Consider the following 27,496-nt stretch of genomic DNA (forward strand, 5'->3'; position numbering starts at 1 on the left):
AAGGAGTCTAAGGCGAAGTGGGCAATGGGAGCTTCTGGAGGGGGCCAGGAGAGCGGCTCTCACAAACGCAACGCACGTTTTTTAAGTACTGCATTTTTTTTTTTTTTTTTTTTGTACGGACCAGGCCCCCTCTACGGGCTTCGCTCCCGGTTCCCCGGCGCGGCGGAGCCGCTTCTGCCGCCGCTCCCCTGGGCTGCAGCCGCGGCTGCAGCGGCGGGTCGGGCCCGGCCCGGCCCTCGGCGGCAGGGGCCCGGGTCTGCCGGGCGGACCGACAGCGATCGCATCTGCCCGGGGTAACTCCTCGCCCACTGTTAGCGGCGTCGCGCCCGGCGGCCGCTGCGTTAGCGGAGACCCCGGGGGTGAGGGGAGGGACGGGGCTGGCCGCCCTGGCCTCAGGCAGCGCGGCCCGGCGGCGGCGGCGTGAGCTGGCGGGCGCCCTTCCCAGCTGGGGCGAACCCGGGCAGGGCAGGGCAGGGGGTGGCTGGGGGTTGCGGGTCCCCCTGCCTCGGGGGCGGTGAGGGGAGCGGGCGGCGCCGTGGGCCTCAGCGCCCGCCTCCGGCCGGGGAGATGCGCGGGAGGCGGGTAGCGGGAGGAGGCGGCCGGAACTGGGCTCGGGCGCTTCCGTTGCGCCCATGCGCTGCTGCCGGCCTCCGGGAGCAACAAAGGAGGGAGCTGGGGGGCCAAGGCCGGCCGAGCCCGGTGAGCCGCGGGGTGAGGAGCGCCGGGGGCGGCGGTGGCAGCGCCTCGGTGGGGCCCGGGCCTGGGCGCGGGGGCGGGGTGAAGCGAAGCGGCGGGAGGTGAGGCCCGGCGCGGCGCAGCCTGTGGGGCGGAACCGGCGGGCGGCGGGGAGGAGGAAGGGGCCGGAGCCCCGCCAGCGCGGCGCTCGGAGGCCTGGGGCCGACAGCTGGGAGGGCTGAGGGACGGGGGGAAGCGTTGTTAAGGCCGTTGACGGGCGCCTGTGTTCACAGGGCGGTCGCCTCGGCGGGGATGGGGTCGGCGTGATGGCGTCCTGGCAGCGGGCAGCGACCCGGCGGCGGCCAGCCCTGCGGCGGGGAAGGTGAGGGGACGCGGGGCCCTGCGGGCAGCGCCCCGGCCCTGGGGCAGCCGCGGGGGCACTGGGTGGGGGTGTTTGCGGGGCACCCTCGGCTGTTGGTGGCGGCGGGGGCCGCGAAGGGCGGCTCGGCTAAGGCGGGCTGCGTAGGGGAGCTGACAGGAAAGCGCCGAGGTGAGGAGAGAGGTCTCCGGTCTTTCAAGATGAATTTGATTTCAGGTTTCTTCACAAGCAAGGAAGGCAGCTGATGGCGGCAGGACAACTTCTGGCACCTCTGGGAGTGAGTCCTGCCGGGGTGCGTCCAAGGGTAGCTGGAAGTTTGGGATCTGGCCGGGTGGGAAGGCAGGATAACAGGTGTGCAGCGCCGGGAGCATCCCTGAGCTTGCTGCTGCTTCTGGGAGAAACGAAACCAAACAAAATGCGTGAATGTTTGCGCTGTGGTGTGAAGGGCCCAGGAACCACTTGTACCTAGAAGTGTGTTCCTGTGATATTGAGTGCTCTACGTGCCAGGCATTATATTTGTAAGCCTAACTAAACGTGGCAGTTGTGGTTTTTGGAAAATATGTGTCCTCTTCAGTACGTCAAAAGAATGGATGTAGGTGATGTGATAGCTGCTGTTAACCAGCCATAGAAACTAATAAATACTTTTTTTTTTGTAGGTGTGTTGGTCTTGATTTTATGTACTGAAAGCTGATCCTTCCTCCTCCAAGATGGCATTCGTTTCAGCACAAGGGCCTACGGTGGTGGACCAAACCACTTTGATGAAAAAATACCTTCAGTTTGTGGCTGCTCTTACAGACGTCAATACACGTAAGATAATTCTTTTCTGTTGAAAGTTACAGTTCTTCAGTATTTTGTTTCGCAAACATTGTAGTATTGTTTAGAGAGTTGATAAACGTGTGTTGAATTCACTTTGAATTTTATTTGAATTTTGGTTTTTGAAGAAGCAAAGTGATGAGTAATACTTGCATGAGCCAAAGTGAGCGAGCTGTGTGTGTGTGCAGTTGTGTGATGGTTGTTTGTGAGAATTGTGTGCCTTATAATTGGGCGGTGATAGCTAAACTGATAAGATCTGATTGCTTCTTTGATCCATAAGCCTGGTGTTTTCCTTCATGATGTAGTTTTTACATTTAATTTTTTTGCTTGAATTTCCATTTTCAGCTGACGAAACCAAACTGAAAATGATGCAAGAAGTCAGTGAGAATTTTGAGGTAAATAAAAAAAAAAAAAAACAAACCCCAAACCAAAAAAACCCAGAACAACAAACCCCACCAAAAAAATCCCAACCTTCTGAAATGGCAATCTTGTGCTTTGTTGTGTTTGTTGGTTTGATTTCTGATGTTACGTGGTTAAAATATTAGTATCTTGTAACAATATAAATCATAAGTCACAAGTCATTGATTTTAGGTTTGTATTTAGGAATTAGCCAGGTTATTGAAGAATTTCAACATTTGGACTTGGAGAGCTCTTTCATTCTCTAATCTTTATTGAGTAAGCATTTAAATAAAGGTGAAGTAATAGACTTTTCTTCCATTTTGTTCAATGATATGAAATCTCTGTATTTAAAGCTTTCTTTTATTTAGTTCAAATGTGTATTGTGCCCCCACAAGCACAAGGAAACAGAGGCCCCTCTGATTCCTCTGAGTAGTTCCATAGTATAGAAGTGAGGGAGGAGTTGTCAGATGCAGAATCTGACATCAGGAGTGGAGATGGCTCCAGTGACATCTTTTGCATAGTGATGGACCATCAGGTTTAAATGAACAGCAGAAAAAAAAATGAGACACAAGTTAAACCAACCCTGTGTTAGCAGAAATTATACTTTAGTTGAATAGTTAGTTATTATGTCTCTGTTCTGAAATTACAGAGAACGTGTTATTTTGTAGAATAAGTTCAAGATCTTAGAATCACTGTAATTCTCTCTCTATCTATTTTTTTAGTCATGTTGCGATTAAAAAAAGCGCTACCACTATAATATGTTCTGTTCTTACCTATTTATTTGAAGTGATTTTGCTTAGTCCATGATAGGGAAACATAAATACACATTCTAGTCCTGTTTAATGTCTTTGGATATTTTTCAGTAAGCTTTATGCAAAGTTACATCCAACAAGTGCTGGATGTTGAAGGCTGTGCTGATTTTTAGTTGTTTCTGAGTTACTGGTGGAATTTCCTGTCCAGTGAATTTTTTTGTTTAGTTCAGGTTAACATAGTGGAATAATAAATTTAGAGCTGGCATAACTGTATTATAAAAAAAAAAAAAAGTTAAAAGGCTTAATCCTTGATTAGTGTGTATAAGCAAAGTAGATGTCTATGAGAGTTCCGCATCTATATGCGACTGGGGTGAGCAGAGGTTCATACTACCATGAATGGCTGTCTAAAAATATCTTTGTGGAGTTTTGTATCTGTTTAAGCTGATCTACCATCTCTGAAACAGTTTGTTATCTGAGTAAAAGAATAGTTTTTAACAGCTTAGTCTAGCGATCTTTTTGGAATCTGAAGGCTTAGCTGATTTCTCTTTGCTCTTGTCTTCAGTAGGGAAGTACTTGTTCAATATTTGTTTTGATAATGTTCAAGATGGAGTAGCTTTCTTCTCTGGGAATTCAATTGGTTCTGTGGCATGATCCTACATAAAGAGATGATGAATTGACTTATCCTGAAGGACAGTTCTACTTACTGGAAAATACTTGAGAGAGTAAGAGGAGCCAGTAGTATAGTTTTAGTTTCCTTTTTTCCTTTGGAGGTTGTGGACAGTATTGTTGCATGTTCTTCTGCTAGGTGGTTTCTTTTCATCTTCTGTTTCCATAGTCTCCTTATTAACTCTTCTCTATCACCTACTTCAGCTTCCAATACCTATGAAGTTCAGCAGATTTTATTTTTCACTTCTTTAAGTGAAAAAATATTTTTTTTCATTAATTAATTAGTTGCTTGTTGAAAGTTACAGCGTTCAGATTCTGTTGGCTGCATTATTGATCTGGATGTCTCTCTAGTTAGGGGTTGTGGTGGGTTGACCCTGGTTGGATGCCAGGTGCCCACCAAAGCTGCTCTATCACTCCCCTTCTCAGCTGGACAGGGGAGAGAAAATGTAACAAAAGGCTCATGGGTCAAGATAAGGACAGTGATATCATTCACCAGTTACTGTCACAGGCAAAACAGACTCACCTCGAGGAAATTAGTTTAATTTATTACCAATCGAATCAGAGTAGGATAATGAGAAATAAAATCAAATCTTAAAAACGCCTTCCGTCTTCCCAGGCTTAACTTCACTCCCGATTTCTCTACCTCCTCCCCTCCAGTGGCACAGGGGGATGGGGAATGGGGCTTGTGGTCAGTTCATCACACGTTGCCTCTGCCGCTCCTTCCTCCTCAGCGGGAGGACTCCTCACACTCTTCCCCTGCTCCAGCATGGGGTCCCTCCCACGGGAGACAGTTCTCCACGAACTTCTCCAATGAGAGTCCTTCCCACAGGCTGCAGTTCTTCACGAACTGCTCCAGTGTAGGTCCCTTCCATGTGGTGCAGTCCTTTGGGGTGAACCACTCCAGTGTGGGTCCTCTGCAGGGTCACAGGTCCTGCCAGCAAACCTGCTCCAGCGTGGGCTCCTCTCTCCACGGGTCAACAGGTCCTGCCAGGAGCCTGCTCCAGCATGGGCTTCCCATGGGGTCACAACCTCCTTTTGGGCATCCACCTGCTCTGGTGTGGGGTCCTCCATGGGCTGCAGGTGGATATGTGCTCCACCGTGGACCTGCATGGGCTGCAGGGGGACAGCCTGCTTCACCATGGTCTTCACCACGGGCTGCAGGGGAATCTCTGCTCCAGCACCTGGAGCACCTCCTCACCTTCCTTCACTGACCTTGGTGTCTGCAGAGTTGTTCCTCTCACATATTCTCACTGCTCTCTCCGGCTGCAGTTGCCTGCCCCGCCCCCCCCCCTCCCCCCCCCCCAAAACCTTGCCATGCAAACCCAATATGGGGGTAGAACTGAATGTGAATTGATGATTACGGAGGACTTCTCAAAGTGAGGTTTAAAACTGAGGTGCTTCACCATAATGTTAACCACTTGACAGTGCTAGCTGTTGTGCTGGTTATCAGGGTGTTGTTCTGGGTTAGCAGAGGATGTTGTTCTTCTAAACCAATTTCTGGATGGTGGAAACATTTCATAGTTTTGAATCTTTTTTCTCAGAAATTATTTGTTTGAGGGGGAATTTTTTCTTTCTCTATTTCTTCATACAGATTCTGTATTCTGAATAGGGAGAGAGGAGTGTATTCATTGTCTTTCAGTCTCTGTTTTGGAGGAGACAAAGCTTCCAGAATCAACCTCCATTGCTGCTGCTGCTGTTTTGTGCCAGCAGTGTGATTCTGAACTTGGTTAGAGTAGCGGGGGTTTTAGTTTCCTGTGGGGTTCAGAACAGCAATTCATAGATATCAAGAGTACTGCTGATTTTCTGCTCTTTGCTGTTTAGCAAAGATATTGGGAAGGTGCTTTCAGAAATTTAAGTTGGGTTTGTGAAGGGTATACTTTTCCTTGAATGGATTTGTGAGCCACTTTCCAAGAATGCAGCAATACCTGTTTTATTTCTTGTTGGAATCTTTCCTTCCTTTCTTCCTCCGAAGTAGGACCATTCTCATGGCATAGAGTTGGGGAGGTTAAGAGTCTTTCAAAACTGGAAAGACCATAGGGGAGGTGGAGGAGGAGAACATACAGACAGACTTTCTTTGGAAGACCTTTGAGGTGAAGGGAAGATGCAGGCTAATCTGCTGTTGATAATATCATGTCTTGCGTTGTTGTGGTAACTGGCAACTACCACACAGCTGCTTGCTCACTGCCCTCCCCCCACCCCAGTGGAACGGGGGAGAGAATTGGAAGGGTAAAAGTGAGAAAACTTGCGGGCTGAGATAAAGGCAGTTTAATAGGTAAGGCAAAAGCTGTGCATGCAAGCAAAGCAGAACGAGGAATTCATTCACTGCTTCCCATTGGCAGGCAGCTGTTCAGCCATCCCCAGGAAAGCAGGGCTTCATCACGTGTAATGGTTACTTGGGAAGACAAAATGCCATAACTCCAAATGTCCCCCCCTTCCTCCTTCTTCCCCCAGCTTTATATGCTGAGCATGATGTCGTATGTCATGGGATATCCCCTTGGTCAGTTGGGGTCAGCTGTCCCAGCTGTGTCCCCTCCCAGCTTCATGTGCACCCCCAGCCCACTCGCTGGTGGGGTGGGGTGAGAAGCAGAAAAGGCCTTGACTCTGTGTAAGCCCTGCTCAGCAGTAACTAAAGCATCCCAGTATCATCAACACGGTTTTCAGCACAAATCCAAAGCATAGCCCCGTACTAGCTACTATGAAGAAAATTAACTCTATCCCAGCCAAAACCAGCACATGCATTTAAAATGGTTTTTGTGCTCTTCTTACGATGTCTGCCTGCTTTCTTGAAAGCCCTTGAGATAACAAAAAACTTTGTTTGCACAGTGCCTAGTGTAATACGATTTATGGTTGCGTGTTTTGAAATCTTACTGCAAAGTAAAGAATAGTAGTGGAAATCTATAAAAGGAAGTGGCTTTATATAACTCGTGTGTTATTCAAGAAATAATGTGAACAGGCCCCTGAAATACATATATAGATTTTTTTCAAAAGAATGTTGTGTTCTTATCTGTACCTTTATTAACAGACTGGTATGCTTCTGTATCACAGATACTTGAGAGAGTTGCCTTACAACACGTACATAAACTACAGCTGAGTTGCCAAATAAACCTCACAGTGGCCAAGTTAGATTTTTTTTTTTTTTAAGGCAGATGCAGCAGTTGCAGATGGAGGAAGCTTGCTCATCTAATATTTCTTCTGGCTTTACAACAAGGGGACAGTAGTGAAAGATCATTTTCACAGTGGAAATTAATGCTCAGTTTAGCTGATGTATGCATGTACACATATTTGCAGAAATAACTCAAATCTTAATTTAACAGTGACTGAAAAGTCTTGGGAATCCTAGAGCCATGAAATGTGAGTGTGCTTGTCGATCTTTCTTGTTCAAGAACATCTGCAGTGTTGTTTTTTCTTTTCCCCATTTAAAATAGCTCTGTGTTATGCTGATTTTTATTTTCTATGTGAAGTGACAATGTTAAAATAGAAAAAAAAAATCATATTGCAGTCTGGGATTGGAGGAAAGAGATTCATTTGTATTCCCTTTTGTTTGTTTCACTAATAATGCTCTGTAGTGTGTCAGCAGATGCGTAATCACTGAATCTATTAAAAAGTCACTGAAAATGTTTAATAGCGGCTTTGATTGTAACTTGATATCATCTGTGTAATGGCTATTATATCTGTCTTCCCATTTTTTTTTTTTCCTCTTTCTTCTGTTCTTAATTAGAATGTGACATCATCCCCTCAATATTCTACGTTCCTGGAACATATCATCCCTAGGTTTCTCACCTTTCTACAGGATGGAGAAGTTCAGTTTCTGCAGGAGAAGCCAGCACAGGTAAACTGGGTGGAACATCTCTTACCTTTTTGCAATGTGTGCAGCAGACTACTCATTCAGTGAAGTACTTGATTTAACCTAATGAACTGACTAATGTATAGACTTTGTTGTTAAAAATAGATCTGTCATTTGGAGAGAAATCGAAAAAGTCTGGTTTCTAAGTAAGTTACTTATAAACTTTGCAAATCTGTGCTTCTATGAAAAATGAGGAAAAACTAGGTGCAACAGAATTGGCTTTCTCACTGAAAAATGACACATTGCTAGAAATTACTGATTTTACTGTGGAATGAAACGCAAAAGTTGAATCTATGTCATTAAATACTTAAAACTGAGTTCCTTAAAGTCTGAGAACTTGCATTTTTCAACTGTAAATTTGTTAAATTTGCCTTATTCACATACATGGGTAGGAAGCGTTATGTGTTTGTATATAAGCATATGTCTGCACAAAGTAAAGTGGCTTTTTTTTTCTTTTTAAGCATGCAGAAGTATTAAGCTGAAAAGATGTTGCAACCAATTGTTGTTTTTGTGGGCTTTTAAAAAGTTCTATCATGTCTTTATTTTTTTCCCTTTTTCTTTTTTTTTTTCAGCAACTCCGAAAGCTAGTGCTTGAAATAATTCACAGAATACCAACAAATGAACATCTTCGTCTTCATACCAAAAATATCCTGTCTGTGATGTTTAGATTTCTAGAGGTACTTTTTTTTCCCCCTCTTAAAACTGTTCCAAATTTACAGAAAGATTTTCCTCTTCTTTCTTCATCTCAAAAAATTACTGGGGGTAGGATTTTAAATAGCTGTGCTTCTGGAGCAGGAGTGGAAGGGCATTCTATTTAGGCTTCACCAGTGTGATATCTTACTATCTACAGGTTTTCTGCATGTTCTCGTCTGCCCTTTAGAAGCTTGGATGTTACAAATGCAAGGAACTATGCATGCTATCTCATGCTAGATAAGATTTCATTCATGAATGCTTTTCTGGTTTATATAAATGCAGATACGTTATTCTAGAGATTTTGTTTTGTTTCTTACTTGAAATTGAAGACACTGTCATTTGAAGCCCACAGAAAATAACCTGCTGTATGTGGAGGTGTCTCGGTGTGTAAATAGCCCCACTAGTGTCTGTCTGTGGGGCATTAGAAACAGGTCTGATGGTATAGAGTGGTTGAAACTTGTGGTTTTTGTTCCAGTAGGGGTGACTTTAGTTTTAGCCACACTCTAAGGCTGCAAGGTAAAGTTCTATCAAAGGAAAAGCATCTTGCTCATGCAAATTCATATTAATGGGGCGCTTCTAGGTATCTGAGATGAATATAGTTTTATAGTGTTTTGAAGTACTTACGGAGTAGTTGAAGAATGCAGCAGTAGGCTTACTGAAGAGTCTCTCTTTTTCAGACGGAGAATGAAGAAAATGTACTGATTTGCTTAAGAATAATTATCGAATTGCACAAACAGTTCCGACCAGCAATCACTCAAGAAGTAAGTCATAGACCGTGTTATATGGTATAGAACTTACTGCCAGGCTCTTCAGAATTGTTATTTTGTTCAAGTGGGTTTGTTTGTTTTTTCCTGCTGTCCTTTTACGTTGGCTGATCTGTTGTAGTAACCATTTTTTTTTTTTTTTTTTTTTTTAAACCTTCAAGTAATTTTTTAAAAGAGGATTGCATAGTGCTAGCACCCCTGGGAAAAACCAAACTGTTAAAGCCTACTTGTTTTTGCTTTAAGTGTTTATGGACAGTATGATTAGACTAAGGAATAAAATTGCCACAGAAGGGAAGAGAATTGGTGCCTTTTTAGTTTGTGAAGGGAAATTGCTGGATAAGGAATATTATGATTGGCTTTCCCCCTACCCCTGTGCTTCTCTCCTGTGACTCATGAAGGAGGATTTGAAAGTTTGCATTTTTATTCCAGTGCTTTCTTTCCTTCATTTTCTCCTAGGAAGACTTGGTTGGTTTATAGTAATTAGTTCTAATAATGCTATGTTGAGATGATAGGTAAACCGGATTCTTTGCAAGTGCAATTTGAATTAATGTGGGCAGCACAGAAGGAAATAGAATGCTTTCAGATTCTTTTTAAATATCATGAAAAATATACTCTAGTGGTGACGAAAGATTTTTTTGTAATTGTACTGTTAATACAGAGATTCTAAAGTTGTGAAATTTTTTCTCTATGGTAAACCAACTTCTTCCTTCCTAGATCCATCATTTTTTGGACTTTGTGAAGCAGATTTATAAGGAACTTCCAAAAGTAGTGGTAAGCTTTTTATTTCTTAAATTGCCCTTGCTGTAATCAGAAAACTAGGTTTTGTTTCTTAATTTTGTTTCTAGAAGATACTAACATCATTACTTTTGTATCTAGTGATACAAAGTAAATATGGTTTTAATAAAAATATTTAACAAAAATATGTCTAAAAATGGAGAAATTTAGATTTTGAATTAGAAAACTTTCTGTTTCTAGCAAAGTATTACTGGTATGAGAAAACTGAGGTAAACTTATGTAATAAAGCACTAATCAATTGACTGCAGTGATGTCCATGTAGCCAAATGTGTTTGGTTTTTTTTTTGTTTTGTTTTGTTTTTGTTGTTTTTTGTTTTTTTTTTTTTTTTGAGGGAAGGGTAAGGTGATGTACTTTCCGGCAGATGAGAGTTCTTCAATGTGCTTGTTCTCTGTGGAGGCCATTGCCTGTTCTTCCTCACTGATACGGAGTACCCGTTTGGATGTTTTTCTTTAGCAAAAGAACCACCGTGGCTGGGGATGCTTTTCTGCTTCTTGCTGTAGTGGGAGTGAAAGGCTGCGGGATATGTGTGCAGTCCTAGTAGATCCTGCATTGTAAGCATCATGTGCAGAGAAGAAAAAACCATCCGCAATAAGTTGTGCGGAAAAATTATATGGAGGAATTCTAATGAGATAAATGGCCTTTTGACGATTATTAGCATTATTATATTTTTCTTCTGCTGTTTTCTTGTAGAATCGGTATTTTGAGAATCCTCAGGTAATTCCAGAGAACACCGTTCCTACTCCTGAAATGGTTGGCATGATTACAACAATTGTGGTGAAAGTAAACCCTGAGCGAGAAGATAGTGAAACAAGAACAGTGAGTATTCTAGCTGCTCTTTAACTATGAGACTGACTGTATCACAATACCCCAAATCATAAGGGCAGGTAAAGATAATAGGCTTTCTTTTTGCGTGTTTTTCTTATCAAGATTTATTTGTAGAAGCTAATTAAAACTTTTCAGATATTTTCTATGCAGCTGTAGTTACAGGATTTTTATTTAATACCAAATGGTTTTGTGCTTTTAAAATGTCATTATTGCTAAATATAGTGCTATTAAAATGAACAGTTTCTTTAAAAATGCATTTCAAATACTTTTTTGAATTAATAATTAAACTGTTTATAAAACATGTATTCTTTCTTTCAGCATTCTATAATTCCCAGAGGATCTTTATCTCTAAAGGTCTTGGCTGAGCTACCTATTATTGTTGTTCTTATGTATCAGGTTGGTATATTCCAGTATTTTGCATGTAAATACTTTTTATTACTGAGTGACTTCTACTGGCTAACGTATTAGTAAAAATGAATGTAATGTATTTTTGGGATTAAAATGTTGTCTAAAAATAAGTCACTGAGATGTCTTCATTTTTTGCTGATTAGCCCTCAGATAAGTTGACTATGAGTGTGACTTGCAAATTTCTCTAATAGTACTTTATTTTTTTTTTTAAGCTCTACAAATTGAACATTCATAATGTAGTAGCTGAATTTGTGCCCTTGATTATGAACACTATTATAATACAGGTTTCTGCTCAAGCAAGGTAAGAGCATTTTAACAGTATTTTGATGATATTTGCGACAAACTACTTAAACTTGCCATTCAATTTTGCCCCAAATATTTTGTCTTATCCTGTGATTTTTGCTTCTACTTAAAAGTCTTACTGCTTTTAATCTCAAAAGTAGCAATGATTATTTGACTTAAAATTGTCAAAGTTTTGTAGGTGAAGTTATTGGCCAATCTGAATATTTCCATTATATGTCACTGATAAAATCCATAGTTGTGAAGTAGATCCCAATTTATTATTTGATAATGCATTTTTTAAAATAGAGTTTCTGACAAAAATCCATACTACCACAGATAGTATGTGATGGAGACCATGTTAGCTAGGACACTTGCTGTTGTTTAATCTTTACCATACCACCAGTGACAGATTTTTTGCTCTTCCAAGGTATAGCTTAGGTGAAGCCTTGTGATGTTGCAGATATAGGTGCTGCTTTTCCTGCTCCAGGGAGAGATGTTTCTAAGGAGCAGCAAGTGGTGCTGACCAGGGCAGCAGGAGTAAGATCTCTGTCTTTCCCTGTCTGCCTGGATGATCTGAATAAGTGGCTGAAGCTTGAGAGAGACAGACAAGTCTGTAGGAGGGAATATTGCTTGGAGAGAAAAATTGCCCCAGTTAGGGGAAAGGAACGAAATGTTTGAAAGTAATGTATTGGCTTGGCTTTCTGCAGAAAGTTGGAACTTGTATGGCTGCCTCAGGGCTGTGTGTTTCTGCTTAGAGCATAAGATGCTGGGAATTTGAATGGCAGAGAGTTTGTTGAAAATGGGCTCTCCCATGATGATTTTATTCACTTATGGCAAGAACCTCATTACAAGATGATGTAATTTGAAATTTCTGTGAATTTTCTGAACGAAGGTATTAAAGAGGAGGAACAATATCGTAACCACTGTTCAATTTAATTTCAGGCAACATAAACTTTACAACAAGGAATTGTATGCTGATTTTATTGCTGCTCAAATTAAAACATTGTCTTTTTTGGCTTACATCATAAGAATTTACCAGGTAGGTTGCATTTTTGTTACTTTGTTACTCTTAGTGCAACAGATCTCTAGTTATTTTATGGCAGGCAAGCGACCAGCACAGCTGCAGTGCATCAGGGACTGGAGAGAAGAGCATTTGCGTGGCAAATCTGAAGACAGGGCTATACTTGGCTGTCCTTTCAGAATTATTCTCATGTGAATGCAAAGTGAAAATGTGTTGTTCCCTCTGCCCCAGGCATTTATGGAATGGCCATTGTGTTTCTTATTACAAGTAGACTTCTTGACGAGAAACAAGTGAATTTTAATTGCATATTATTTTGCAAATGTAAAGCAAAACTTTAAAATAGAATGTCATAATAACTGTTTTCATGTTATTTTTTGTTATAGGAATTAGTGGCTAAATATTCTCAGCAAATGGTAAAAGGAATGTTGCAGTTGCTCTCCAATTGTCCAGCTGAAACAGCACACCTCCGGAAAGAGCTTCTGATTGCTGCTAAGCACATCTTGACAACAGACTTGAGGAGCCGTATGTAGTACTTTTTAAAAATGTATCTATAAACTGGAAAGATTTCAACTGTTTTTGTGTATTTGAGGCATATTGCGTACTGTTTGTTTTGGACTATTACATACTTCTGATTATTTTGGGAGTGGGTGTGATTTTTGATTTGCCTTTTTTCTCTTTCCTTAAAAAATAAAATCATCTGAATGAGATGGCATACTGAATAAGTGGTTTTTCTAGCTTTCCAAATATCTGTTGTTCCAAGTAGTTGCCATTTGATGATAAACATTTTCGTTGGTTTGTGCCTACAGTTGTATGCATACTTTAATCTGGTAACCTGAGTGGAAGTAGTTCTGTCAAAACCTGATACCATGTTTGATTCAGCTCACGGCATTTGTCTTTAGCAGAGGAAAGCTATTTTTGGTCTGCCTGAATTAACTAGGTTTGGTGGATATGTTCTGTTCTGGCAGAATTGCAAAATTGGAGATTGTAATTTGTAAATTACAAATATTTACAATCTTTGTGAAATATTAACTTCTATCTTTTCATCTTTACTGTGTGGTGCCCTTTCTTTTCCTTCTGCTAACAACAGTTATGGGGCAGCATGATGTCTTACAGGTATTGTTACCTCGCCAAAAAAAAATAGCGTGTTTCCTAGTTCTGGAATTTAGTATTGTGGTCACATGGAAAGCTGCTTCTTTGGCTATTTTTCTAAAGAAATTAGCTTAATTGTTCTATGTTTCTCAGCCTCTCCTTAATAACTTCTGAACTTGACGGGTTTCAACAAAATTCAACAGAGGGGCGAGGCCTTAAAGATAGGATGTTCTGCATCCTTTGTGAACTTCAACTGGAGTTTTCTCTGCTGCCCAAACACTAGTGTCTCTATTGGAGGAATAAACAGCAGTGTGAGCTTAACAATTCATTGCCCTTTGTCAGCTGGCTGGCGTTTTGGCATACATGTTGCTAACGCATCCCTCCAGCCCTGCTCTTGGCTACCTGGCAGCCCCAAAGTGGATTTAGGGAGGAAATGCTTAGAAACGTTAAGGAGAAGAGGGGACATGGTATCACAGGAGGAATAAGGAGTGTGAGGAAGAGGAGAAGTGGGATATAAAGTGTGTGGAGATCTGTAGAAGATAAGGCTTCGGTCATTCTGACGTTGCAGTTCAACTTACTTGGATGAATGAGTGTTGAGGGAAGTGTTTCATGTTTGTGGGTCTTGCCATTGGCATTATGTTCTCAGTGAAATAATCCTCAAACTGAGTCTTCTCGGATTGAGAGTTGACGAATAACGCCGTATATCTTATTGTGATGCTTTTGGTCTGTGTGCAACTTTGTTTCTGATTCTTAAAAGAGAGGGCGGAGGTGAAACTGTACGTACTCTCTCCGCTGTTATCACTGTAAAGATGGCCTCTGTCTAAGAATATTTCATATCAGCAAAATGTGGTACGCACATAAATATTAGTAGAGGTTTTAAAAACTGGTTTAGAAGATAGAATTCAAATTGAATCTAAAGACTTAACTGTTTTCATCCCTATTAAGCCATTTCTTCTGAGAGTTTTAACTGAGATGTCCATTTCAAAAAACTAGAATAGTTTGTATGGTGTTTGTGAAATTCTAATGACTGAACATTGTGAACGTTTCTTAACTTCAACGTAAAATATTCTTACATTATGAAGTTTAATGATGAGAGCATTCAATCAGTAGTCCGGTGTAAACAATTTATTATTGCTTGCTTTACTTTAATTTCTCTTACTACTTCACATTAAGAGTAATAGCACAACACAGGAATATCAATGTTAAATGTGTTCAAGACACAAAGACTCATTAGTGTTTTTTCAATTTGCATTTCCTTTGCTTTTTTTCATCGTCGGGGTTTGTGTCTTAATCTCTTTGCTCTGCTAACACTACTGCATCTAAGACTAATTCGTTTTTTCAAACAGAGTGGCTTGATCAAAGGCAGTTCCTTTCCAACCATCTTTTTGACTCAGCTTTTTTCTCCACAGTATTATTTGTTGGCTATGACTGAATTTATTCTCACGTCATGACTTCTGTGCTGGTTGCCTTGTAAAATAGTGGGTTGTTATAAAATGTTTATTCCCGTTCTTTATTTGCCTTTTCCATTGTAGGTCTTCCAGATCTCTACCCCCCTCAAAAAACAAGGCCAATGGTCTCATTTTCTCTTCTCTATTTTTGCAGAATGTGACATTCTCTTAAAAGCAAAGACAGCTACCACATTGTCCCATTCATTTAAGCGGACCTCGCTGATTCCATGTCCATTTCAGATTTCATTCAGAAAATGCTGGATTTTTATCTTTAATATTGTTTGGAAATCTGTGGAGAATGAAGATTGCTGAATGCTCCTCTTTCTCTTTATTTGACTTTTTGCTTATTCGTTAATAAGATTTAGCTTGTTGTATTATTTGGAGGTGGGAGCAGTTAATCCTTCTTGCCATTTCCATCATCTGCCTTTAGGGTGGAGTTACCTAATCAGTTCCATAAACTTCTTGATTTCTATATTTAGAAAGGAAAATGCTTCTTTGGTCTTGCTTTGTCACTTGATTTTGTTACTGAAATCTTCCTTTTGTTCTTTGGACCCCAAGTTGCATGTATTCCTCATTATATTTTGGGATACAGCTTGTATAAGACAAAAGTATAGAATTGTTTAGGTTGGAATAGACCTTTAAGATCATCAAGTCCAACCGTTAACCTAGCACTGCCAAGCCCACCCCTAAACCATGTCCCTAAGCACCACATCTACCTGTCTTTTAAATACCCCCAGGGATGGGGTCTCAACCACTTCCCTGGGCAGCCTGTTCCAGTGCCTGACTACCCTTTCAGTGAAGAAATTTTTCCTAGTATCCAACCTAAACCTCCCCTGGCGCAACTTTGAGGCCATTTCCTGTGGTCCTGTCGCTTGTTACTTGGGAGAAGTGACCGACCCCCACCCCGCTACGACCTCCTTTCAGGTAGTTGTAGAGAGCGATAAGGTCTCCCCTGAGCCTCATTTTCTCCAGGCGAAACAACCCCAGCTCCCTCAGCCGCTCCTCATAAGACTTGTGCTCTAGACCCTTGACCAGCTTTGTTGCTGTTCTTTGGACACGCTTCAGCACCTCGATGTCCTTCTTGGAGTGAGGGGCCCAGAACTGAACAGAGGATTCAAGGCGCGGCCTCACCAGTGCTCAGTACAGGGGCACGATCACTTCCCTGGTCCTGCTGGCCACACTATTCCTGATACAGGATGCCAGACAAAATAGAGTTGTGTTGTACTGTGTTACCCAAACTTGTCCTTTCCAGTAACTCACTAGTTACATTTAAAAAGTTCTGCAAAGTTGAAAATAATATAAGCGTTTTTTCTCTTTCCAGCTGTAACTGTTTTTATTGTGTCAGTGCTGTGGCTTTGACTGTGTACCGTAATGTTACTCAAGGGGCAAGTGTCAGTGGAGTTCATAGTCATAAGAGGGTAATTGAAAATTCCCTTGTAAATGATACTGCCTTTTATAAGCTTCAGGAACGAATTCTATAGTAAAACCACTTTCTGACTTGGGTTTAAATACCTAAGTTAAGTGGTTCAGTGCTTAACTATCTTATTTTGATTATTTCCTTTGCCAATCATTATGTATAGCTTTTTCTTTTCTTTCTCTCTCTCTCTTTTTTTTTAAATTGTAGAATTTATTCCATGTATGGACAAGCTATTTGATGAATCTATACTAATTGGCTCTGGATACACTGCCCGAGAGACACTGAGGTATGACAGAAAATTTGGGATAGCTATCTGAGTGCCTGCCAGGGCTGGTTTCTTTCAAGGTTTATTAATATTTACAACAATGTCTGTGTAGGGTCCTAAATCTTTGCTGTAAATAACTAACTTTTTTAGATGCTAATATTGGAAAGGCTTCTGCTGCTGTAAAGAGTGGTTGTTGTTTAACACTTTGATGGCGCAGCATGGTGGCGTGAGCGTAGGGCAAAAAGAGATAAACGGGTGAATAAAAATTATTTCTTGAAATAAAAAAAATATTTCTTATTTTTTGAATTGCAGAGAAGAATCAAAACAGTGGTCATAGTGAAATCAACTCAATACCTTCCCAATATTTCACAAAACAGCCTAAATCTTGTGTCCAGTGTAAAATCTGAATGAGATTTAAACTGTTTCGTCAATGAGTACCTTAAAGCTTATTCATTCGCAACTTTAAAAAATAAATGGGGAGAATACTTACTTTCTCTGTCTTCAATGGTCTACTAGTTCTTAGGTGCTTTTGCTGACCAAATAAAAATATGTGAACTAGGAGAATTATTTCATCTTGCTTAACTATCAAGTGTACCTTATTGACAACATGTATTAGTTTTAGAAGTATTCGCTCTACTAGATGCTTAAACCTGGTATTTGAAAATAAATGATTTTTAAAAATTTATCAGGTTTTGTAACTGCTTTTGAAATCATGAATCATCAATGATTAATTGTGTAAGAGCTTACCAACAGTGCTTAAAATGTGGCTTAAAACATGCTAGTTTGCTCTTAACTGTATATAGATGACAGTGTGCTGGGGATGTTCAGCTATGGGGGAAGAAAGATCAGAGAGGTAATGTTAGTGTTGTGGGACAGATTAATGCATCTTTGGTTAGATTATACAGGTTATAATTCTCTTGTGTAATTGAAAAAGCCTTGTGAACTCTGGATTTGCACATAAAAATAGAAAATTTGAATTTAGAATCTTGGAAATAGCTCCAGGGAGTAATTATTGGTTAAGTCCAATTAACAACAATTATAATTGTCCTCAATGTGTTTTCTTCATTTCTTGTTTTTACTGATAGACCACTTGCATATAGTACACTGGCAGACCTGGTTCATCATGTCCGTCAGCATTTACCACTCAATGATCTCTCCCTTGCTGTCCAGTTATTTGCGAAGAACATTGATGATGAGTCGTTGCCTAGCAGTATCCAGACAATGTCTTGCAAGCTTCTGCTAAATTTGGTAGACTGTATCCGGTCTAAGAGTGAACAGGAGAATGGAAATGGTAGAGATATTCTTATGAGAATGCTGGAGGTATTCATTTGTTTAAAACGTTTGATAATAAGTTGAATATCCTATTTTATAGTATGTTGTCAATCACATTTTACTTTCTCCTTTCTTCAGAAATGAGAACATGTAGAAACAGTCTGCATACTGTATTTCATTTTAATACTTCAGAGAAGGGCTTTTTGAAATGCCATGCAACTGGGATAATATTTCAAATGCAGTGGAGATGCTTTGCCAACTCAGCTTATTCATTCAGTGACTTGTTTCAGAGCAAGAAACTGAATGTCTATGATGCTGGGGGTAGCTTAACTGTCACTATTATTTTTTAAAATTTTCTTTTAAATTTTAGTTGTAATCTCCTTTTTTTTCCCCCACTTAAGGGTATGTAAAAATGGTACTTTTTAATGCCTTCTGGCTATGTTTATGGTGGTTTTTTGGTTGGTTGGTTGTTGGTTTTTTTTGTTTTTTTGTTTTTTTTTTTTCCTAAATCCTGAAGGAGTATTGTCTTGCAGGTCCTTGGCATAGCCCAATACAATCTGTAAAATGTGAAATATCTGCACTTTCAAGACCTACTGATCTTTTTTAAGTATCTTCTTTATATGGAGGACTTTTTTGGGAGCTTTTTTTTGTTTTGTTATTCTTAAAAATCAGGGATGCACCCTAAAAGCTGTCATCCATGGTATAGTACAAGTGAAACTCTACTTGCTTGTGGTAGCCAAGTTGTTAAAGGAAAAAGGTTGCCTAGTGTTTCTCCTGCCACAACATGAAGATGCATTCAGTTGTAGAGTAAAACACTTCTAGGGTAAATACTGGTTTAATTATCTCATTTGGGATGTGAGAGCACATCTTGAAATCTAAATCAAACTGGTGTTACAAACTTGTAAGACAACTGAGGAAGCTGTATGGCTGCTTGTTTTGGAAAGGGGGATCTAGGAATTCTGAATGTAGTGGATCCCCTCCTTTGACTCTTCTTTGTCATTGGCAGACTGTCATGGTTCTGAATGCAGTGGGGAAGAGATCTAGTCATTTTAGTAATCTCCAGATTATTTGGTATTACCCCTGAAGTGTGGTGGGTTTTTTTGTTTTGTTTTTTGTTTTTTTTTTCCCTCTTAAGGTAGCAGTAGTTTAAGGCATGGCTTTCATCCCAAATACAAAATACAAGTGACAGTGCAAGTGAAAAATCTTGATGTTATGCATTATAATGGGTTCTTTATTCCAGGTTTCTCAAACTGAAGTAGCTTTCTAGTAGCATTTGTCTTCCAAATAAACTACTTTAAAAAAAATCTGTAATGTAGCACAGTTGTTCGGTCATTTGTTTATCAAATTAAAATTTGTAATAATACGTGAATTCAGAGAAGATATATCTAGGGAAGAAGGGAGGATACAGAACTGTGGTGGTAATGGGGAAATACCTGAGCAAGCTGAGTAGGTCAAGACTTTAAAATCTGAGAGGTACAGAAAATTTTAAACTGAAACGTTATGCAACATGTACCTTGTTTAGTATCAGCCAAATGGCAGAAATCTTGGGGACTACTGTTCTGCAGGATTGATTATTGCTTTCTAAATCTGATATGCTGCATAAAACTAAAACTTAAACCTATAGTGTATACATCTTCTAATACATCTGACATACATTACATATATATATACACATCTGAAAAACTCGAGCTTTTTATGCATAATAGTAAATATATTAAATTTTAAAAATTATTTTAAAAATTTAAATCATTATTTAAAAAATGAATTCAAATAGCTTTTCATTTTAAATTAAGGAGAATTGTAGAGAGATCAATTTTTAGTTGATGGTTTTACTAGTTTTCAGCAAATATTTTTACTTTTGGAACTTGTTAAAAGTAAGCAAACTTAAAGTAAGTACACTTAAAAATGTTTGCTGTCATTTGAATGACTTCAGAAATACTTAGTTGTAAGTTTTATTGATCTCAGTATGCTGACTTGAAGTATTAGTATTATTAAATTAAGAATGATTTTTGAAGAAGAAACTTATTTTCTTTTTTCTTTCCCCCTCCCTGCTCTTTCATTTGCCTTTCCTCTTTTTGCTTTAGGTTTTTGTTCTGAAATTTCACACTATAGCACGATACCAGCTTTCTGTAATTTTTAAAAAATGCAAGCCACAGTCTGAACTTGGGGCTGCTGAAGCCGCATTGCCTGGAGTACCGGCAGCAGCAAATGCAGCGCCTGTTCCTGTTCCATCTCCTGCCCCAGCCACTCCAGTGGCCCCTGCACCAGTACCTGTATTTGAAAAACAAGGGGAGAAAGAAAAAGAAGATAAACAGACGTTTCAGGTCACAGATTGCCGAAGCTTAGTAAAAACTTTGGTCTGTGGTGTCAAGACAATCACATGGGGCATAACATCATGCAAAGCTCCTGGTGGTAAAGCTGCATAATATTTAATTACATTTGTCTTTTGTAATTCTACAATTAAAACTCTGTAGCATGAAAGCAAATAGTGTTTTTAATGGTTAACTACTGTCTTATTCTTTATCTTCTTTTAGAAGCACAGTTCATTCCCAATAAGCAGTTGCAGCCTAAGGAGACTCAAATCTATATAAAACTGGTAAAATATGCAATGCAAGCTTTAGATATTTATCAGGTATGTATCAGGCCACATAGCACTTCTATTTATACAGTTACTGTGTGTTAGATCTTTTAATAAGGATTTATTTGTCAGCTAAAACACAAATTTCACGTGTAGTATATTTTCGTTAAGTCTTTAATTTCAGGACCACAGCTATTGGGAAATCTTATGAATTTCCTTGGGTTGCAAGGACCAAATTATTTTCTTAACAGCTTTTTTTGTCTGTGTTTATGCAGGCAGGTCAGACTAAAAATACCTGTCTTTCATGTAATGGATTAAATCTTTTTTTCAAAGAGATAGTTTAGCTATCAGTTGAAGCATTCACATGGCTGTGTTTATCTTCTGTAGTTACACAAAGTACTGATGAAATGTAAATGTACATGATTTGGAATTAAGTAACTTTACAAATACACTATCTCCTGCTGTTGTCTTTTTCCAATCCTGACTTCATGGTTTTAAAATCTGCTGCATTCTATTTTAATATTTTTATTGTCCTGCTGGCCCTTGGGCCCAGCTTCTAATTGTATGGGGCTTGCATATGAAAGCTGTAAAATCCATTTGTTTTTTCAAAAGGTACTTTAAGAATAGCGGGGAAAAAGTTACTCAAATTCTGTAACAAATATATGTGTTTTCTAAATTGCCATAGGTCCAAATAGCAGGAAATGGACAGACATATGTTCGAGTAGCAAACTGTCAGACAGTCAGAATGAAAGAGGAAAAGGAAGTTCTGGAGCATTTTGCTGGTGTGTTCACAATGATGAACCCTTTAACTTTTAAGGAAATCTTTCAAACTACTGTTCCTTACATGGTGGAGAGAATCTCAAAAAACTATGCTCTTCAGGTATTATGTTTTTGTTTCCTTTTTTAATTGATAATCAGAAAATTAGCCTGTAGAAAATAGCTTATGCCTTGAAGTACATACATAAGGCCGAAGTGGAATTATAAATAATAATGTTGAAATTAGCATGCAAGATTTTAAGCAGTCTATAAAAATACTTTGTAAAGATGGATTTTCAAAAGCTTTGCCGACTAAGTGATGGAATAAAACATGAGCACTTCAGTTTAGAAGATACGAGTGGACTTTATTCTTGAAAAGTATTGAACATTGTGGAGTTCTTGTTTTGTTCAGGTCGTTGTGTTAATGTTCTGACCTACTGTTTTACAGAACATAAGTCCTATAATATACATTTAAAACTAAACTTTAAACTTGAATGCTTAAGTTATGTGCGTGGTTGTTTTCATAGAATGGCTTGGGTTGGAAGGGACCTTAAAGATCATCTGGTTCCAACCTCCCTGCCATGGGCAGAGACACCTTCCACTAGACCAGATTGCTCGAAGTGCCATCCAGCCTGGCTTTGAACACTTCCAGGGATGGGGCATCCACAACTTCTCTGGGCAACTGTTCCAGTGCCTCACCGCCCCTTTCCACTAAGGATAACCTGAATCACTTGGGCAGCAGTGGAGATGGGCAAAGAAATTTGTCTTAGTTTTTTTGTTTTAAATGAGTAGTGCACTTACCCCTCTGTTCTTTTCATTACAGCAACAATAACTCCTTTGTGGTTTCCTTTTATAGATTGTTGCCAATTCCTTCTTGGCAAACCCTACTACCTCTGCCCTCTTTGCAACGATTTTGGTTGAGTATCTTCTGGATCGGCTGCCAGAAATGGGCTCTAATGTGGAACTCTCCAATCTGTATCTCAAGCTGTTCAAGTTAGTCTTTGGCTCAGTTTCACTATTTGCAGCTGAAAATGAACAAATGCTGAAGGTAAAGGTCATTTGTGTTAAAAACAAAAAAAAAAATCTGTTTTGTCTCAATACATTCTTCAGATGTCTGAAGAAACTTGGAGTTTTACGCTAACATTTGATAGTCTTTTCGTGTTTCAACCACTATCAGTGATACATTTCCACTTTTTCCAAATGCCAAGTACGTTGCCTCATTTATAAGAGATGGTTTCTGTGAATGTTCGCTTCGTATTTGAAACTATAAACTGATGTACTAATTCTGAGTATAAATGACTGATACATGCTCGTGGTCTGATTGGGATTGCTTTAAACCCCTGTACCTTCATGGTCAGGATATGCATATCTTCTTGCATACTTTTCCCCCTTTATTTCTATACTAACTTAGGACTACTGCTTTTGTGTGTTGGTGAATCTTGTTCACTCATGTCATATTCAATGACATGTACCTCTTGAGTTAGAGGTGTTCTTGAAAAGTGTGGATTAAGGAATGCTGTTTTTTCTGTTGACAGCATATTGTCTATGTATTCCAAGGATCTGTTTATGTTGATGAGATCATCTCATTATTCAGTGGGTCTAGAAATACTAAGCTTGAAGCAAGAGTGTGCTTTTCTCATAAAAGTAGCAGCTGCCTGTATCCAGAAAAAACATTAAGATATTAATTGAACACTGATTCTTCTCTCATAGTTTTTCTCCATTTCTCTTCCTTCTACCTTAGAATAAACAAAATTTCTGATACCGGTAACTGTGTGATAATGGTTTCTGTGCTTAACGATTTGTTATATCAGTTTTGTGGGTAGAACAGAGTAGGGACTACTAATTTTCCACATTCTTTGAAAGAGAAAAGTAATATGAAGCAATATTCATATAATCATGCTTAAATTCTTCTCGTTTGTCGTCAGAATCAAGGTCATTTGGATTTTATAAGCTGGAGATCCAATTTAAAGACTGTGATTTACTACCTTCACAGTTTCACGCTTCTGTTACATTTTTTTTGTTTCAGCAGGATTGATGATATGGGCCTTGGGTAGGCAATTTAATTGAATGATGAAGGCTATTTGCAGCATTTGCATAGTAATGTAGAAAGCTTTTAGATGTTAATAAAATCCAGAATTGTGTCACTGTTTGTCCCTGATCTGTGAGAATCCTTGTATTTATTAACTATTTTTAATGATTCCTGCAAACTGTTAATGTCCTCTGCTCTAGAAAGGCCACTGGTTTTGTAACCATTTTTTTACTTGTAGAAGTTTGCTTTTGAAGTGAAACTTTAGCATTCACAAAAATTAAGAATTAGTGATGAAATTAGATCAGGAGTAAATTAATATTGTGAAATGTCTTCTCTTGTCATTCTGAAACTTATGATTTCTGCTACACATCCCTAGGTTCTGCAGAGCAAATATTTTTCATTGTGTCAGATTTGCAGAAGGCTTTTTGTTTTAATACAGTTACTGCTTGGAGGATCAAGCAGACTTGATCATTGGCTAATATGAAAGCAGGGTTTAATTAATTAAAGAATGCTCTGGGTTGTTGATGCTATTCAAATACAGTTTTACTTTTTGACAGTTCTTCAACAGCTGTATAAAATTAGTGTGGTGTCAGAGTACTTGGAATAGCTGAAGGTTTTTGACCTGAAAAACTTGTCTCATGCTAAACTCTTGTACAGTACAATGATGATAAAATTGATATTTTATTAATCTTCAAGCTTTATTTTTTTTTATAGCCACATTTGCACAAGATTGTGAACAGCTCTATGGAACTTGCACAGACTGCCAAAGAGCCCTATAACTATTTCCTGCTGCTCAGAGCACTGTTCAGATCTATTGGAGGAGGCAGTCATGATCTGTTATATCAAGAATTCTTGCCGCTGTTACCAAACTTACTGCAAGGTAGAACAATACCTTCTTTCCCCACCCCAGTTCCTGATCTTTTTAATGTAAATGGTAGTAATAAAGTTATGTTACGTAATTAAAAAAACAAAACTAAAGCCCTAACCCTGATAAGTAGCTTCTGATTTTTGAGTTTAGCAGTTGATTAAATATCTTGAATGTGGCTTATTTTCATTTACTATCAGCTGCTTCAGGCTCCATAGTTTTGGCTGCTTCACAATTTCTGCTGCTTGTTTTTCTGCTTTTCATTGTGGGGCTGTTCGAGGTTTTTTTGTTTGTTTCTTTCATTTGTTTTTTTGCTATGGATAACTTTTGTTAGCATAAAACACTGAGGGATAAGAGTAGTAGGAGAAGCAATGTTGCCAGGCCATCACTGGTTTTGTGGGAAGAAAATAACCGAGAAGCTCTGGTTGATCTGCAGCTGAGGGCATGTGTGTGCACCTGCAAGTGCATGGTAAATATAAATGCAAGTAGTGTCAGTTTGCAAAAAGAAATGGAAATAACAATCAGTTTGATTAACAGAGCGTTTGTGCTTGCAAGGACTGTGTTCCAGAGATACTGAGGATGAGCAAGGAAATGTGGAGAGCCACTTAAACCTGAGGACAAGTTAATCGGAACAATTCCGGGAACGTGAAATCCTGTGGTTCCCATATACAGCTGTAGGGACAATTTTTTTTTTTTTGTAGCTAGCAAATATGTACATTATCTATAGATCGTTATGTAAAATACATGTCAGTATAGAAGTGCTAGCTAGGTTTATGGAATAAATGAAATCTTGATGGGGAGAAAAGTATGTTGGGCAATGTGTTTAGTCTGTATGAGACAGTGAATGTACTTGAATTCATTTAATATTTCTTTTCAGGAGTCCAGATATTTTAAAACCAATTTGTTCTGTGTGGATTTTTTTTTTTTTTAATTGATACAAGGCTGAGGTTTGAGTCAAATTATCTTTTTCTGGTTTTCATCCCCTATATTCAAATGCTACTTTATTGAGTCTAATATTAAATTTAAGAATATGCACAGATATTCTTTTTTTTGTATGTGCATGTACCTACAAAAACATACACTACATAAAATCTTTAGATGAAAGTTATAATTATGAATGGTATTATATTTTGTAAATACGTTATTTACGGAGCTATAAGCTTTACAGAATTTAAAAATGTCAGGTTTTTCTGAGTTTAGGAAATAGCAATTTTTAACAAAAAACTGTGGACTGTCTTTTTCCTTTAAGTGTGTAACTTACTAATGATTTTCAGGACTTAATATGTTGCAAAGTGGCCTTCATAAACAACACATGAAAGACTTGTTTGTAGAGCTCTGCCTCACTGTGCCAGTTCGTTTGAGCTCACTACTGCCTTATCTGCCAATGTTGATGGATCCCTTGGTGTCGGCTCTCAATGGATCTCAGACCCTGGTTAGCCAAGGCTTAAGAACTCTTGAATTGTGCGTGGATAACTTGCAGCCAGACTTTCTGTATGATCATATTCAGCCAGTTCGAGCTGAGCTAATGCAGGTAAACATGTCGTTTCCTGTTAGACCACAAGAGGTCATTGATTCACTAAATATTGCTAGAAATTTGTTTGTTTATAAAAACTTGAAAAATCTGTCATGAGAACCATACCAGGCTGATTTGTATGTAAAAGGCCAGTTAAATTGAAAACTCTGAAAAATTTAAAAGTGAATTAATTATTTCTTCTATACCCCCTATTAAGGGGTTAAAGTTAAGTCTTGGGACTCAATAGCAAGAATATTACTACGTTTAAGATGAGTTGGTACAGAAAATGATTAAAATTTGTTAATTTTTAAAAAAACAAGAGAAGCTAATTACCTTCAGCATATCATGATTGACAGCTATATGAAGTCTTATATATACAGTGAAGATGATGTCGCTAAAATTTGGAGCAATGTTCTAAATGTGGCTATTTCCCCTAATACAGTGCTTACATATACTTAATCCTTTAAATATAGTATTTACTTTATTTGCCTTTGATATTTCAAAACTAGCTCTTTGAGAGGTTAATTCACTTCCACCTTAACTGGCCTGTTTCCCCCCCCCCCCCCAAATTCATGATGTTGTTTATCTAGTATTAGTCATAAACATGAAATTACATTTCAGTGTGGCAAAGATTTTTGTATCTGATGACAGTAATCTAATCTAAAACTGCATTTAGGACAACGTTGTTACAAAGCACTTGAACTGTTGTGAGCTGAGACTGCTTTTATTCAATCTAGATAAGTATTTTCTGGAAGTTATGCAGGATCAATTACCCAGATACAAGAATAAGTATTTTCCTTGACATTTTTTTTACATTACAACTGGAAAAATTTTGAAGTGAGACTGGTCTGACCACATAACATTTAAAATACCTACAGGCTTTGTGGCGTACACTGCGCAATCCTGCAGACAGCATTTCTCATGTGGCTTATCGTGTACTTGGTAAATTTGGTGGAAGTAACAGGAAGATGTTAAAGGAGTCACAGAAACTACAATATGTAGTCACAGAAATCCAAGGACCCAGTATTACAATTGAATTTTCAGACTGTAAAGCGTCCATTCAGCTCCCAATGGAAAAGGTAAGGGCTCAAGTTATTTTCTGTCCTGAGAAACTGTCTTACTCAATTCTCCTTTATTACAGATTTTTTGGAAGTTTGTTTACTTGTAAAACCTTGGTAAAATATGTGGTATGTCTGCCAGTTCCAGGTATGAGTTAATGAATATCTAACATTATAGAAGTTACATAATTACAAGTAACTTTTAGGATCTCTTGCATGCCTGATTTTTGTTTTATATTCCTCCACTTAGCAAAGAGATTTTTAATTAATTTATGTTGTAATGAAGAAACAGAATCTAAACCCACTTATGTTTTTTTCTTTGTTTTTGTTTCAAGTCGTTTTTGAGTTGTGACACTTGGCAGGTAAAGGACAAAACGTTGTTTCAGAAATCACTGCAGAGTGTGTTTTTTTTTTTTTTTTTTTCTTTTTTACTACGTACTGATCCGTTGAGAGCCTCTGTGTAAGGCAGGTAGACCTACACTAACTTCTTGCTTCATTTTGACAGGCAAAATTAGCAGAAGCTCGCCAATCTGTTCTTTCTTTATTTTCTCTTTAAACTGTTTCATATATCACCCCCAAAATAATAGATTTAAATATGTTGTTCTGCTTTTACAAAGTGATAGGATAGGAAGCTAAACTGGCATAAGTAAATGCTTTTTGTGCATTTTTTTCCCCTTCCTAACTTTAGGTGTACTGCTTAGATTAGGTGTGGGAATCTACTCTAAAACATCCCTATGTTCTTTTTGAAGTGTACCAAAAACTTATTGAAGATTTTCTACAATGATGATTATTCTAATGACTCCAATGATTTGGTTTTGTTTGTTGTCTCTAGGTTGCGTGTAGTACTTCTCATAGCTGCAAAACCACTTTATACTTGTACTGGCTTTCA

At 38.8% G+C, this 27,496-nt stretch overlaps 1 protein-coding gene and 1 non-coding gene across 7 annotated transcripts in view; both read left to right on the forward strand.

The window, feature by feature from the left end:
- The first annotated feature begins 610 nt into the window (after nt 1-610).
- The window catches only part of TRRAP (transformation/transcription domain associated protein), a 103,216-nt gene continuing 76,330 nt past the window's right edge, over nt 611-27,496 (forward strand). For 2 of the 6 annotated variants that reach the window (XM_087731727.1, XM_087731732.1), the window contains exons 1-22: nt 611-699; nt 969-1,057; nt 1,711-1,861; nt 2,213-2,262; nt 7,403-7,513; nt 8,101-8,205; nt 8,899-8,982; nt 9,700-9,756; nt 10,472-10,597; nt 10,925-11,002; nt 11,227-11,315; nt 12,239-12,335; nt 12,701-12,839; nt 16,479-16,557; nt 17,622-17,856; nt 19,893-20,220; nt 20,343-20,440; nt 21,072-21,266; nt 21,999-22,190; nt 23,886-24,051; nt 25,311-25,567; nt 26,428-26,628. In XM_087731727.1, coding sequence (XP_087587853.1) covers nt 1,762-1,861; nt 2,213-2,262; nt 7,403-7,513; nt 8,101-8,205; nt 8,899-8,982; nt 9,700-9,756; nt 10,472-10,597; nt 10,925-11,002; nt 11,227-11,315; nt 12,239-12,335; nt 12,701-12,839; nt 16,479-16,557; nt 17,622-17,856; nt 19,893-20,220; nt 20,343-20,440; nt 21,072-21,266; nt 21,999-22,190; nt 23,886-24,051; nt 25,311-25,567; nt 26,428-26,628 — 2,787 coding nt within the window. In that variant the 5' untranslated portion in view covers nt 611-699; nt 969-1,057; nt 1,711-1,761. Of the gene's footprint in view, nt 748-968; nt 1,058-1,270; nt 1,347-1,710; nt 1,862-2,212; nt 2,263-7,402; nt 7,514-8,100; nt 8,206-8,898; nt 8,983-9,699; nt 9,757-10,471; nt 10,598-10,924; nt 11,003-11,226; nt 11,316-12,238; nt 12,336-12,700; nt 12,840-16,478; nt 16,558-17,621; nt 17,857-19,892; nt 20,221-20,342; nt 20,441-21,071; nt 21,267-21,998; nt 22,191-23,885; nt 24,052-25,310; nt 25,568-26,427; nt 26,629-27,496 lie in introns of all 6 variants that reach the window. The other 4 variants (XM_087731728.1, XM_087731731.1, XM_087731729.1 and 1 more) reach the window with 4 other exon arrangements.
- LOC148052028 (small nucleolar RNA ZL1) lies at nt 1,992-2,134 on the forward strand. Its single transcript, XR_015699380.1, has one exon. It is a non-coding gene; the product is annotated as a small nucleolar RNA ZL1 (small nucleolar RNA).

This window comes from Nipponia nippon, unplaced genomic scaffold (assembly GCF_047370975.1).
Source record: "Nipponia nippon isolate SJK-2023a ecotype South Korea unplaced genomic scaffold, ASM4737097v1 scaffold_5, whole genome shotgun sequence".
Taxonomy (NCBI): Eukaryota; Metazoa; Chordata; class Aves; order Pelecaniformes; family Threskiornithidae; genus Nipponia; species Nipponia nippon.